The 15,297-nt window shown below is 55.5% G+C and overlaps 1 protein-coding gene across 1 annotated transcript in view; it reads left to right on the forward strand.

The window, feature by feature from the left end:
- Wnt3a (Wnt family member 3A) overlaps window positions 1-15,297 on the forward strand; it is a 35,714-nt gene that overhangs the window by 11,312 nt on the left and 9,105 nt on the right. Inside the window, exon 3 of the mRNA XM_004874714.4 lies at window positions 13,418-13,683. Within this exon, the coding sequence (XP_004874771.1) occupies window positions 13,418-13,683 (266 nt within the window). The remainder of the gene's footprint in view (window positions 1-13,417; window positions 13,684-15,297) is intronic.

Consider the following 15,297-nt stretch of genomic DNA (forward strand, 5'->3'; position numbering starts at 1 on the left):
GAGAAACAGCATCCTCTGCTTGCTTCCAGTTGAACTGTCTTTTAGCTGTGGAGCTGCGAGTGTTCTTTATAGATCCTCGGTGCCAGGCGTTTCCAGACCTGGGGCTGACAGACACTTCCTCCCTGGTGGGCTGCCTTTCCCCCTGGTGACGGTAGACTCTGCACACACCGTTTCTAGCTGCACCGATGTCCACATCACTCAGATGTCACAGAAGTAAGAATTGCCCAATCAAGAACCGCAAAGGCTGCGGCTGTGTTTCCGCTGTGAGTTTAATGGTTCATCTACTATGCTCAGGTGTCTGACCATCTGGAGTGAATGTTTGTGTGTGGCATGTGCTGGACCCAGCATGTGGACATCTGGTCACCAGCACACACCCAGGTGCTGTAGCTTTAGGGCGTATTTCGAACTCGGAAATCAGGAGGCAGGAGTCTCCCAGCTTGGTTTCTTCTTTCCAAGACTGCTTTATCTGTTTGGGGTCCCTCACAATTCTCTGTAAATTGTAGGACCAGATTTTCTATTCCTGGAGGAAAAAAGGCCCTTGAGACAGTGATGGCTGTGTTGAATGCACAGCTTGCTGGAAGCGTGGCCGCGCCCAGCATCCTGGCCTGGCCGATGGATTCTTCTCGTTTCTTCAGAGCTTCCTCGTGGTCTCAGGACACAGCCTTCCACCGCCTTGTTAGCGGATTCCTAAGCACTTCTTCACTTTCGAAAGTGAATCGTCCTCTTAATGTTGCTCCTGGATTGCTCCTTGCTAAGATATAGAAGGACAGCTTTTGTGTAGAGGGTTACTGTCTGTGTTTCAGTCCTGTGTCCTGCGTGTTTGCTTGATTTGTTTGCTGGCTTTGAGCTTTCCTGTTTTCTGGTTTTGTTTTGGTGGATTCCATGGAGTTTCCTATCTCTAGGACAGTGTGTGAAGAGAAATAGCTCTGCCTGCTCCTTTTATCTCTCTCTCCGCCCTGGTCCTCTGGCTGGGGTCGGCATGCGTGCTACATGGAAGGTCCAGCCGGGTCTTTTTGCCTCCTCCCCTCTTAGGGCGGCAAAATTCAGCCTTCGGCTGGCTGCCGAGTGTGCAGCTGGTTGTGATAGTTGCCCCACCCTGTGTCGCTGCTCTAGGTTGGTTTTCGGTGCTGTTGAGAACCCTTTGGTGAGCTGCAGCTCTTCCTGACAGAATCTGGAATGACAAGACCTTGCTGCCTAGAGCCTGGACGCTCTGGAGACTTCTGTGCCCAGGGGGCACCCTGTGTCCTGTGGCCCTTGGGGCTTCCTACCAGGCTCTGGAGTGGGGACACAGACCCCATGCTCAGTGGAGTGTCCAGGTCACTCTGGAGTCCTGTGTGAAGGGCAGGGGTTCCCGGGGTGTGACCTGGTGTTCTGTGGCCGAGCAGCAAGTAGCATGGAGAACGCTGGGCCAGGATGGGCGGTGCTGAGGACGCCACTCGCAGGGCAGGCCGGTCGTGCTGGGGCCCTGCCGTCCTGGGGTCCACTGCTTGGCCCGTGTCTCCCTGGCTTCCTCCTCTCATCTGTGGCTCAGGACACACGCTTGGGGTTTCCAGTCACCCTCTGCCCCCCCACACCTCTGCCTTGGTCCAGACTGGCCCCAGCGCTCCTGTGCCTTGAAGCCCCTGCCTCTAGTCACAGCTCCCTCCACGCCAGCCGCCCATGGCTCCTCCGCTCCCCACCCTCCTCCAGCCATGGGCTGCATTTTGTATCCCCCACTTCCTACACCAAGACCTACCCAGTGTTGGCTGTAGGAGGGCTGTTGGGAGGGTGCAGCCTCATGGGTGGGACAGGCCCCTGTAAAAGGGACCCCCGCACCCTGCCGTGTGCAGACCCAGGGAGGCCATCTGTGACCAGGAAGCCAGATGGAGTCTGCCAGGCCTTGACCTGGGGTCTCCAGTCGGCAGGATGGGGACAGAGTCTGCCCGCATGGGCCGAGCCCATACATCATGCTGGCCGGACGGGCCAGGCCTCTCCCCCCACCACCCAGTTCGGTGCAGCTCACCTGGCACAGCCTGGGGACTCTGTGGAGGGAAGGGATGGCTCTGCAGTGATGTGGCCAGGACAGAGAGGGACAGAACAAGGGAGGCCCCGGCTGTAGCTGCTGGCGTTAGGTGGGGCCAACTGAGGAGGGGTCCCCAGAGCACTCAGAGCTCGGGGCCCTACTCAGGAGGGAGCTGGAGCTGAGAGCCTGGGGCACCTGTGGCCTCCGGTGGCCACCTACACAGGGGCGGGTACCACACAGTCATGCACACTGGTGTCATGCTGCTGGTCACAGCTGCACCAGCACAGAGGCCCAGACAGTGCTGGGTTCCCGTGTGTGACTCCAGAGCCAGCAGAGCCCGGGGCTCCACCCCGGGGTGGGGAGCAGGGCCTTGGGGAGGAGGCAGGAAGCCGTGCCAGAGACCTCAGGGCTGCGCCGGGGGACCCTGCTGCTGCACAGAACATCGGGGGTGAGGGCACCGTCACTACTGACCCCACTGGTTAGAGGCAGGAAGATAGCCCAGGACCCCCAGCCTGAGTCACACACAGGAGCAACAGAGCCCTCCTAGGGTGGAGTGCACCCTCGGAAGGGCCCAGCTGTTCAGAGGAGCCCCCTCGGGCAGACTGCAAACCCAAAGTGGGCTAGGAGCACCGAGTCCTCAGCCTAGTGGGCCCTCAGTCTGCTGAAGGCGGAGCCCAGGTCTGGGGTACACCTCAGGTCAGCCCTCCACTTCAGGGCTGAGCGATATTCACTGTGAAGCCAGACCACGTGCTGCATGTCCCCCACCCATCGGAAAGCTGGGTTGCTAGCTTCTTGCCTATCGTGCACCTCACTGCCTCTGAGTGGACACCGGTTTTCCTCATCCTCGAGGTTCTGTTCATCATTGTGAGGCTGTGCTGGACTTTCCCAAAGCTCCTGCCATACTGCTCATGGACTCAGCAGAGCACGCGGCCCCGCCTTACGCACAGCCTGTGGTGGCAGCTGTGTCTGTCTGTCTGTCACTCTGTCCGTCCTGCCACAAGGGAAGGGCTCTCCCATTGAGTGGTAAGAGTCCTTTATATTGTCCTGCACATGCATTCCCTTATCCAACACAGGATTTGCAAACATTTTCTTCCTTCTGTGCATTTGATGGGTCAGTTGATTTTAATTGTTTGTTTTTTTGAGACAGGGTCTTGCTATGTAGCCCAGGCTGGCCTCCAATTTGCAGCAATCCTCCTGCCTCAGCCTCCTGAGTGCTGGGATTACAGGTGTGCACCACCACGCCTGGCTCTTCTGTGGGTTTTTTCATTCTCTTGAGGATGCTCCTTGGAGCACAGAAGTTTTTAACTTTGATGAAATCCAATTCTACTTTTTCTTTGGCAGCTTGGTGTTTGGCAGCATAGCTAAGAAACCACTGCCTAACCCAAAGTCATGAAGATTTGCTCTCATTCCATTTTCTTATAAGAGTTTTATAGCTTTCACCCCTCTATTTAGGTCTTTGATCTATTTTGAGTTATTTTGCTTGTGCTATGAGGTAGGGGTCCAACTCCAGATATTCTAGCAAAGAATATTCTTGCCCCCATTGGGTGGTCTTGGCGCCCTCATCAAAGTTCATTTGGAGTGGGCGTGGTGCCACATGCCTGTAATCTCAGCACTCAGGAGGCTGAGGCAAGAGGATTCCCATGAGTTTGAGGTCAGTCGGAGCTACAACAAAGAGTTCAAAGCTGGCCTGAACTACACAGGAAGACCCTTTCTCAAAAAAAAAAAAAAATCAGTTGGCCCTCAGTGTACTCCAGGTGTCTGTGCCATTCCCATCTTCATGGCAGGGCCATGCTGTCTCCCTCTCTCTCTCTCTCTCTCTGTATCTCTCTCTGTATCTCTGTCTCTGTCTCTGTTTCTCTCTTCTTTTTCAGGATTGAGAATTGAGCCCAGGGCCTTGTACATGCTACACAAATGCTCCACCACTTCGGTACATCTCCAGCCCTCTATCCTTTCTTTAAAATTTTGAGACAGGGTCTCACTAACTTCCCCAGGCTGGCCTCAAGCTTGTGGTCCTCCTGCCTCAGGCCCCTGAGCAATTGGGATCATAGGTGTGCACTACCCCGCCTGGGTGTAGTATGTTTTGAAATCAGAAAGTTGAGGCCTCCAACTTTCTTCTCATTTTCAGTTTGCGTTGGTTATTTGAGGCCTCTTACAGTTCCATGGGAAGGTCAGGATCAGCTTATCAAAACAGCTTGGAACCTCTGGAATCGTCTGGGGCTGCGGACATTGTGAGGGGACATTGTGAGGGTGCCGTCGCACTCACGAGGCCAGGCCTTCTGACCCAGGGGCGTGGAATGCCTTGTTATTTCAGCAAGTCTGAGTTTCTTTCAATGATGGTTATAGTTTTCAGGACATAAATCATATACTTTGATAAATGTGTTTCATTCGGGTGCTATCGTAAAAGGCATTGTTCTCCCAGCGCCCTGACCAGACCACAAGCCACCAAGGTATTTTGATGCCTGGCCTAGTTGTCCATAGGTTCCAATGGATCCTTTCCAGATTTCTGGGGATTCTGTTTGGGGATTCTGTTTGTCACCTCTTTCTCCCCAGGTCAGTACAGTAAGAACTGTGCTCAGGCCATGAGGCCTGGCAGAAGGCGCTTGCTCCCCTCCTCACTTGCAGGAGCGGCTTGCGGCTGACACCTGCAGGCTGGTGTCGCCGTCGGCCTGTCCGCGTTCAGACTGTATAGGTCTAGGTGTGAGGAAAACCTTGTTCTCCCAGATAGAGAAGATGGAAGAGTTTTGTTGTGATACTCTCCATTCTTTGACATTTTTCTTGGAGTTCTATGTGCCAAAAATCATACAGCGCTCGCTCTGTTACGGAAAAGCTTCCAGAGTTGTCAGCACAGACTCGGCTAGGTGTCCTTAATTTTTTAGGCTGGGTCTGATGAGTGAGTTGCCCAGACCTGCGCCCACCTCTGGGGCTCAAGCGGCCCTCAGGCCTCAGCTTCGCTCTGAGTAGCTGGGGCCACTCGTGTGCCCAGCACGGCTGGTGCGCAACTTTAAATGTAGTGGAAGGCGGGATGAGAAGCAGCCGACTTTCATGCATGTGTCACTGTTAGCAGCACCTCCCCTTGCTTTCTGGGACCCCCTCCCGCTAAGGCATTCCAAAGAAGTCCAGAAAGCTCCCAGGGGTCTGTGCACCACGTGTCCCAGTCCCTGTCAAAGGAGCATGGCCCCTGTGCGCGCCCTTCTTCCTCAAGGGGAGCACAGAGGTGTGCCAGGCAGGGCAGGCGCGTGCGCAAGGTGCTGAGTGTCTGGGCCTCCGGAAGGGCTCCACCCCCACAGGTGGGCCAGCAAGTGGCCCTGTGCAGGAGTGAGCAAGAGCAGCCCAACTCCTGGCACACCCACCCCAAAGGGCGGTTTGGAAGCTGAGGCCTGTGGCAGCCTGGCCCCGGCCCAGGCAGAGGGTGGGCCATGGTGGGGTGGGGGCACGCAGAGCCTGTGTAGCTGGGTGCCCTGGAGAAGTGCAGGCTGGAGTCCAGGGCTGCCCTCAGCCCGCATTTGTCAGGAGCAGGGGAGGGCTCCCCAGAGGTGCAGCAGGTGCTCCAGGGCTAAGCAGCCCCCCGTCCGGGTGGAACCTTTCTGGTGCAGTGCTGAGCACTGTGACCCCTGCCCGGCTCCTGTCTGAGCAGCCGGCAGAGCGAGGCGTCCTCTGGTCCCCACGGTCCCCGCAGACTCAGCCCGGGCCTCTGACTGTTCCTCTCCCCGTCCCCTCCACTCTGCCCTCCCCCCGCTGCACTGAGGAACAGGGTCTTGAGCCCCAGTCCTCCCCCTGGGTCCAAACAGGGACCCGGCCCCTCCCTCACCTGCCCAGACTCAGCCATGGGCCCTGGTGGCTGGGAGGAGGGAGCCTGCCAGGGGCCCCAGAGGCTGCTCCAAGCCTTTGTGGAGGCCCTGCCTGCCCGCTGGCCTCACAGTAATCAATCTGATTGGATTAGGGTCAGGGCGACCCTAATCAAGTCAAAGGTTACCCTGGCTTTGTGGCCCAGGCCTCAGGGGTTCCTGGCCACCCCTGCTGATGCAGCCTTCTGGAACAGAGTTTAACATCCACCAGCCACTGGGAGGAGGGGCCCATCTCCACGTGTGCTGCACATGTGTGTATGCGTGTGAGCAGGCGCACACATGTTCGTGTGCATCTCTGTGCTTGTGTGTGCATGTGTATTTGTGTGGGGCTGTGGCAATGCCTGTGCACATGCGTGCACATGTGTTGGCAGGCATTGTACGTGGATATGCAGGAAGTGCTCCACCTCTGCTTCCTGTCCCCCGGCATGCCTGGTCTGAGCATGCCAGCAGGCCACTCACCTGGCTTCGCAGAAGCATCTGAAGAATCCAGAGCACCTGGAGTGCAGGTGCAGCTTATCGGTCCTCAGCACCCAAGAGTGGCAGGCGACACCCTCTGTTGACCTCACTAAGGTGAAGGGTGGAAAGATGCAGGCCCCAGGTGAGGGCGTCCCAGAGGCCCCAGGGGAGTCACCCTGAGCAGGGCCAGCGGGAGGAGCCCAGGACGTCGGCCCAGATGCACTGTGGCCCCGAGTACTTCAGTGTGGGCTCTGTGGAAGCCAGTGCTGCCCTTGGCCTCCACTATGTCCCACAGGGCGGCCCGCTGTAGGAGAGAGCTGCCAGCTGGCCCCGCCCGATGGCCTCAGCACCCCGAAGAGGGGAACCCCTCCCCCGTGCCCAACTCCTGGGCACCCTGCCTTCGGGAGCTGCCCTCGCTCACTCTGGGGTCCCCATTTGACCCCACCCTGCCTGAGGGGCACCTCCAGCCTGGATCTCCGACCGGGTGAGTGGGGGCTGCCCTCCCCACCCCATGGTCCCCAAGTGGACCCTGCACCACGCGTGCCATGGTCATACTCCCTGGCCACCCAACTCCTCAGGCCTCCTGGAAACCTGCCCTGTCTGCCCTGGGCCACCCTTTCGTCCCCGAAACCTGCTCCCAGCTCCGCTCCGCCTCTCTCCTCCTGCCAGCTCCAACCTCAGAGCCCCTCGGGGGGTGGTCCACGCTCCACCCTGTGTGTCCCCCTGCCAGGGCACAGGCGGACAGCAAGGGCAGCTCTGGAGGGAAACGGCGTCCCCAAATCCAGGTTGCGACCCCTGACCCCCCATCCGAAAGTGTTGCTGTTCTCACTGCGTTGGGGTGGGGGCTCCCCAGTTCCCGGGGCCTCTCCAGGGTATCGTTAACTCTCCGCCGCGGGAGGGGGCCCCGGCCGACGCCCCACCGTGCCGGCTCGGAGCACAAGATTAAGCACAAGGGGAGAGGAAAATGCTGCTGGCGATTCACACGCCCTTCGGGGTGTTGAATGCAGGCGGCTGAATAGGGATTTCCCCTCGCGCCGACAGCCCGGCGGGCAGCACATACCTCCGGGTTGCTATGACTGGCCGGCCATCGCCTAATCACCGGCCGGGGGGAAATTCATATAAAATATCGCGGGCCATTGTGGGCCTAACGCGGCGTGACAGCGAGGTACAAAGCCGGATTCATCCGCCCAGCGGGCCGGCGAGGCGCCCGGCCGTGTGGGCCGCCAGGCGGTGTCAGGGGCCGCGGCCACGCTGGGGCGCGGGCGCATTCCGCTCTCAGGTGGCTCCAGGGCCTTTTGTGCCCCGTGTGATTACTAAATGCCACCGAGACACCCCCTCCGGGCGCTGGCTCCTCCTTGGCCTGCAGAGGGCGGCGGGCAGAAGGGAAGGTGGCCGCGGCCACTCCCATGTGCACCACCATCCTGGGCCTGGCGCTGGAGCCGGTACCCAGTGCCCCAGGCTCGGGAAGCTGCTGAGACCCCCACAGAAGCAGGGACCCGGGAGACCTGGCTCAGAGCAGCCCAGCCGGCCATGTCCTGGGCCCACAGGCTGCAGCCTGTCTGGGCAACCCTGCACCAGGGAGGGTGGCGTCAGGTGTGTGGGTGAGGCCTGTGTTCCCCAGACCTCTGTCACTAGGACCCTGAGGCTAGGCCCTGGGCATCAGCAGCTCTAGCAGGACGATGCCCCTTGTTTTGCCCGTCCTGGGGCCAGGAGGGGCGGGAGGGAATGGGCCGGGCTGAGGGTCTCCAGCGCTTCCCTGCATGCTGCAGGGGGCCCAGGCTCAGCAAGGGTGCAGTGCAGCTGCTGGACCCGCGGGTGGCCGGTGGTCCACACTGCCCCCAGAAAAGGGGGTTCAAGCTCCAGAGACCATGGGGAAGGGCCACGGATCTGCAGGACCTGGCAGCAGGCCTGGGTGAGCATGGAGCCCCGCAGCCCCAAAGGGAGGTCAGTGCCCTGAGACACAACTGGCCAGACAGAGCCCACCCCACTCCCGGGGAGCCCCAGCCCTGGGCCCAGGACCAAGGGAGCCTCTTTCAGGCAGAGGCCGGCCAGAGACCCACTGCCCACTGGCTACTGAGCATGGACGGGGCAGGCAGTGCACAGGAGGGTACAGCCCAGCCCAGGGAGCCAAGGCTGAGTTGTCTCCGTCCTCCAGTCCTCCGACCCAGCAGAGGACAGGGACTGGGGCAGCACAGACTCTGCAGCTGGGCCGTTGAGCCTGGCTCCCTCCGCCGCCCAGCAGGGACGTGTCTCCCAGTGCCACGGCAGAGCAGCTTCCCCGAAGGGCCGCTGACAGAGCCTCCCACCACCACCACCACCGCACCTGGCCCCGAAGCCCAGCCGAGCAGGTCTCCCGGGAAGGCCTCCTTTCCGGGTCATGTGTATCCTCAAAAGCCCACGCAGGGTCCCCTCGGGCTGGGGCACACCCGTCCCTGGTGGTTCTCCCTCCTGGCCCCCAGCAAGGCCCCCTTGGCCAGGCACAGAGCTTAGCCACACGGGGGCTACCTGTCCCCCAAGGCTGGGGCCAGAAGCCACCGCAGGAGCCTGGAGAGCCTGTGTGTGCAGGGGGCTGCAGAGATCTCTCGGGACACCTTTGTCCAGGCTGTGTAGCCTAGCCCAGGGCTGATCCTCTCCAGGCCTTCTTCCTACCCGAGCTATCTTCTCTTCCATAAACTGAGGACGCACCAGGACCCCTCTCCCCACTGCACCCCAGGGCAGAGCAGCCTCCTGACTGAGCTCCACAGTGTCTGCCTTCTGAGCACACAAGGGTCCCTGAGGCCAGCCTCTTGGTGGCCTCCCATGGAAGGGCAGCCCATGGGGACAGGCTGGTCCCCAAGAGGCCTTCTGGTCGGCTTAGAGCACAGTTGGCACCACAGTCACGGCCCCCAATTGGCCTCACAGAAACAAGAGAAAGACAAGGACCTTGGAATGACTGCTGCAAGCGCTCCTCAGGGAATTCCTTTCTGGTGTTCAGAGGTCCTCTTCTGAAAATGCAGTAGGCATTTTTTATGTTTTAGCCTCTCTCCGCAAATGGAAACGCTCGGCAGTCCCCTTTCAGTCCCCAAATGATCATTAATACTTGACAAGCCCAGAAATCCAAACCTGAAAACGGGATTTGTTCAGATGCCTCAAAAGTCCTAAGATTTAGGGAGGCAAAGTAACTGCTAAGCACATGTCATGGTTCCTGGCATCTGAGGGTGCACTGCCCTCAGCTATGATGGGGCCCACCAGCAGCTCTTCTTGCCCTCCCTAGACAGTCTCCACCCTCCATTCTCTGTCTACTCATCCATCCTGCTGCCCACCCACCTGCATCCACCCGTCCACCATCTGTCCACCCACACTTCTGTCTACCAATACATTCATCTGTCCACTCACTCACCATCATCCATCCATCCATGTAAACATCCATGTGTCTGTCATCCACCAATCCATCCATGTACCACACATGCATCTATCATCACCCATCTACCCATTTCTCACCCACCCACCCACCCCTCATCTATCACCTATCTACTATTTATCCATCCTATACTCACCCCAGAGCTCACGTTGCCAAGCCTGACTAGTGTCCTTCTTCCCCCTACACTCTCCCTTGTCCGCTGTAGGCGGTGACTCAGTAAAACCCAATCCAAAAGATCTGACTAAAACCAGCAGACTTTCCCTCTAGAGGTAGAGAAGGCTTCACCTGGTCTATCCTCTGCAAGGTAGGGACTCCCTCCACTGCGCAGTGGGTCACCCACTCATCACCACCAGAACCAGATCCTTCACCTTTCAGAAAGCCTTGGCTGTTAGCAATCTCATCATACCGATGAGCAAGCTATGTTCTCAAAGCTTTCTTATCCTTGTTCTTGAAAGTAAGCACCTTGCACGCTATACTCGGTCTGTGATTGGTGCTGGCTCATGTGGATTCTCAGATCATGGATGAGTGGATGGATGGATGGATGGTGAGTAGATGGTAGATGGATGGGTGGTGAGTGGAGGATGAATGATGAATGATGCATAATGGATGGATGGACAGTGGGTAGATGGTAGATGGATGGGTGGTGAGTGATGGATAATGGATGGATAGATGGATGGAAAGAAGGAAAGACAGATAATTGACACTTTGCGTGAACTCAATCCATAATTGCATCTCTGGGGAAGATGACTTCCCTGGATATATTTGCTTTTTTTTTTTTTTTTTTTTTTGGTACCAGGGATCGAACTCAGGTCCTTGTGCTTGCACAGCAGGTGGGGAAACCACTGAGCTAAATCCCCGGCCCCTGTATTTGCTTCTTTTCTAGAACAGTTTTGTCACATAATTTTCCCTCTTTTTTTTTCATGAAGTTTATTGGTACGTTAGGTATACAATACAGTTACATTCATCGTTGGAATCTTGTACTTTTACATGATGCATCTTGGTTCTTATTTTTCCCCCTTCCCCTGCCCACCCTTCCCTATTTACAAAGACTTTGTTTCCATTTTTTCTTTTCTCATATTTTTTCTTTCCCCTTCTTTTCTTTCCCCTACCCCTCCCACTTCCCCTACTCCTTTAGCCCTTTTCTTCCTATTTCACATTATGAACTATGCATTTTGATCCTTATTTACATTTTTAGTTTTTCATACCAGAGAAACTATTCGGTATTTATACGTGTGTCCTATTTATTTCACTTAAGAGCATTGCCCCAATATGCATCCATTTAGCTATAAATGTCTCTAGTTTCTTGTTCTTTATGGCTGAGTAGAACTCCATTTTATAAAAACCCACATCTTCTTTATCCAGTCTTCAGTTGATGGGCAACACATAAGTCCCTTTGTCCTTTCCTTATATCCAACTACAATGTGGAAAGAGTCTCGAATCTGAACAGGCTTTCACTGGCCAGAAAAGTATGGAGAAGGTTTTTAGACAGTCCAATATTTAGACTGTAGCACTGGTATTGCTGGCCACACTAAGGCAGGCTTCAGCATATGATTTCTTTTCTTTCCTTACTAAGACTAGAGCTTTCTTCCTTTCACTGGAAGAGAACTCTTTCTGGATTCTCCTTGGGGTAGCCAAATGGCCAGCTTTACTTTTCTCGTGATTTGGGGCCATCGTTAGGTAAAACAAGGGTCACTTGAACACAAGTACCGTGGCATTGCAACTGTCAGGGGCACCAGGTGAGGAGCGCAGGACATCCAGGACGAGCCGCATCTCAGGGGGCACAGAGCAGGATGCCATGAGATTTCCTCACACCGCTCAGAGCAGGGTGCCACTTAAAACATGGGAAGTGTTTCTTTCTGGAATGTTCTACGTAGTATTTTTGGACTGTGACTGACGGTGGGTAGCTGAAACCTCTGATAAGGGGGGGCTGCCATGCCTCCAAGTGAATTCTGTGTGCTGGACGCCATGCATCCTTATCCAGCCACCTGTTGCTGGACATGTGGGCTTGCAGTCCAGGACTGTTAGGGTAGTGTGCTCCTGTTGTATTTGCTTCGGAGCCTGTGCCTGGGAATCAGTTTCTCCTGCAGTAGAGACCCAGGTGGCAGGTGCATGCCTGAAGTTCTCCAAGGGAAGGAAACCACGTTCCCTTCACCCAGCTGCACATGAGGCTGCTGGTCTCTCAATGCACCGCCACTCCTGGGGCCTGGCGTCTTGATCTGGCCATCCCCCCAGGAATGAAGTGGCCCTCGTTTGGCTCTGGTCTACATTGCTCCATGACAAGTGGTGTTGAAAATCTTCCTGGGTGCCTGTTGATTCTGGTGTAATTTTTTCTATTTCTTTAATTTTTAATGAAATATAATAATTGCACACATTTATGAACACAGTGTGATGTTTCAGCATAGTACATTGTATAATGATCAAATCAGAGTTCTTAGCATATCTACCACCTCAAACATTTACCATTTTTTCTGATGAAAACATTCAAAATCCTCTCTTTTAGCTATTTTTAAATATATGACAAATTACTGTTCACTGTAATCACCTGTGATGGTCTGGATCTAAAATCCCCCTAGGGCACCAGTGCTGGAGGCCTGGTCCCTGGTGTGGTGGTGTTCAGAGGTAACTGTCGTGGAGGATCCAGAACACCATGGACCCGAAGGAGGTGCTGGAAGCAGCAGGGGTGGCGCCCGGTTGGAGTGGGTCACTGGGGACGAAAGTGTAACACATCCCCAGCCCCTGTGTGACTCTCCCAACCTCCTACCCACCAGAAGGTGGTTGATTTGTTCCCAACCACGATGTCCTGTCTCACCACAGGGCCAGAAGTGACAGAGCCCAGTGATCATGGCCTGGAACCTCGGGAGCCATGAGCCAAAAGGATTCCTTCCTCCTTTAAATTGATTTTGTCAGATATTTTATCATGGAAACAAAGAGCTAACATAGGGCTGGGGATTTAGCTCAGCGGTTCTGGTGCCTGCCTCACAAGCGCAAGGTCCCGAGTTTGATCCCCGGTACCAAAAGCTAACAGATCACTTGGGATTATCCCCTTATCTAAGGACAGTTCTGGACCCTCTGCCAACCTCTCCCTGACCCCTTCCTTCCTCCTTTCCCACTTCCATGAGATCCAGTTTTTAGCTCCCACAACACGGGCTCTGGTCTCTCTGTCCCTGGCTTCTTTCACTTAACACAGTGTCCTCCAGTTCTACCCATGTTGTCACAAATGACAGGTTTCCATCCTTTTTAGGGCTGAGCAGTATTTCATTGTATATACTACAAAGCCACTACAACCAAGACAGCATGGTACTAGCATAAAAACTGACCAATGGAACAGGGGTCAGAAATAAATACACACATCACCAACCAATTGATTTTCAACCAAGGCCTGCAGAACGTATGCTGGGGAAAGAACAGGTGTTTCCATAAACAGGGCTGGGAGGCTGGGCATCCACATGCAGAAGAATGAAAGCCAACCCTTCCCTCTTGCCATATACAAAAATCAGCTCCAACTGGACCGAAGAGTACAACGGAAGACCTGAAACTATGAAACAGCCAGCAGCAAGCAGAGGCGACACTTCAGGACACAAGTGGGCAAGGATTTCATAGATGAGACCTTTTGCAGCGGCTTTCTGAGAAGCTCTCCTTTTCCTCAGTCCTAGCTCGTGGGTGCCCATGCAGCCCCTCCCTGCCCTGCTACCCCCATCTCTCCTCTCCCCACAGCCACCCGCGAGTCTGCCTTCGTCCATGCCATCGCTTCAGCTGGTGTGGCCTTTGCCGTGACCCGCTCCTGTGCAGAGGGCTCGGCCACCATCTGCGGCTGCAGCACTCGCCACCAGGGCTCACCGGGTGAGGGCTGGAAGTGGGGTGGCTGCAGTGAGGACATCGAATTTGGTGGGATGGTGTCTCGAGAGTTCGCAGATGCCCGGGAGAACCGGCCAGATGCCCGCTCAGCCATGAACCGCCACAACAATGAGGCCGGCCGCCAGGTATGTCCCAGGGCCACAGGAGCTTCCTGGGCGGGGTGGTATCCGTGGTGGCTAGGCCAGAGGTCTGCTCACCCACTGCCCAGGGATGTGTGAAGGCCAGGGCCATCTGGTGCATTCCTCCAGGGTGACAAGCCCACTTGTGCACTCAGGGTCATGGGAAAGAGGAGGGCTATGGCCTGGCCTGTCTGGCTCAGGGAGGGAGACAATGAGGCAGCTGTGGAGCATGGCAGGGATTTCTGCTGTGAGGAGGTACATACATGGGAGGTGACCAGACACAGGGAGGGAGACAGAGCTAAGAGAAGAGGGATGGATGGGATAGATGGGATGGGTGGATGAGTGAACAGGTGGATGAATGGGACAGATGGATTAGATGGACTAGATGGAGTGGATGGATGGATGGACTGGAGTGGATGGATGGATGGATATATATATGGATGGATGGAGTGGGTGGATGGATGGGTGGAGTGGATAGATGGATAGATGGAGTGGACAGATGGATGGAATGGATGTATAGATGGATGGATAGGTGGATGGAGTGGATGGATGGAGGATGGATGGAGTGGATATATGTATGGATGTAAAAATGGATGTATGTATGGATGTATAGATGGATGGATGGATGGATGGATGGAGTGGATGGATGGACAGAGTGGATGTATGGATGGATGGATAGAGCGGATGGAGTGGATGGATGGACAGAGTGGATGTATGGATGGATGGATAGAGCGGATGGAGTGGATGGATGGATGGATGGGAGGGATGATGGATGGTGGATGGAATGGACAGACAGACATGACAGAGACAATAGGTACATTGCTAGATTGACAGATGCTCCTGAGAATATGGAAAACAGAAGAAGAACTGATAGTAACAAAACTTGGGAAGTGTCCACCTTTCTGTCTGGAGGGTAACTGGGCCTTACCGCTGACATCGGGAAGACCAGGAAGACAAGTGACAGCTCGCCGTGAGATGTGCTTGGCGTCCCTCAGACCGGAGATGCTTCTCACCCTCGGCCGAGAGCAAACTTCCAAACTCACAACTGCTCACGGTCTCAGCAGGCCCCAGAATTTAGTTTTTAAGTTGGAGGAGGAGAATCCAAGGTGCAAGCCAGGAATTTTAGCATCCGCCATCTTGAGAAGTAAAGATCACTATGGGTGTGGAAAGAGGAAGACTGGTGGAAAATCTGTCTTTAAAGCCTTTCATACCATTGGCAGAGCTCCAGGAGCATGGTTGGTTAGCTCATGGCACTGCTGTAACCCACTGGCTCCTCTGCCCAGTTCCACGTGGTAGTATCCTCTCCTTTGCCATGCAGAAGCTGGAGGTTTATTCTCTGCAAAGATGTGAGGTGACTCTGGTCTGAGGGACACCAAGCACATCTGAGAGTGAGCTGCCACAGTGGAAATGGTCTTTCTCCACATGGAAGTTCAGACCTCCAACTCTCTTCCTGGTCTCCTGCTGCTGGGCGGAAGGACGGCAGTTCTCCTCTGGGAATCCAACCAACCCAGGAGCAAAGTCCTATGATACTAAAGCAGGGAAATTCACAACAGAGAAAGGCAGCCAACCCCATGGCTCATGCCTCCAATCCCTCCATGCACATGGGCCTCCAGCAGGATG

The sequence above is a fragment of the Heterocephalus glaber genome, unplaced genomic scaffold, assembly GCF_053883595.1.
Source record: "Heterocephalus glaber isolate CG9 unplaced genomic scaffold, H.glaber_assembly_v1.0 deba00001272, whole genome shotgun sequence".
Classification (NCBI taxonomy): Eukaryota; Metazoa; Chordata; class Mammalia; order Rodentia; family Bathyergidae; genus Heterocephalus; species Heterocephalus glaber.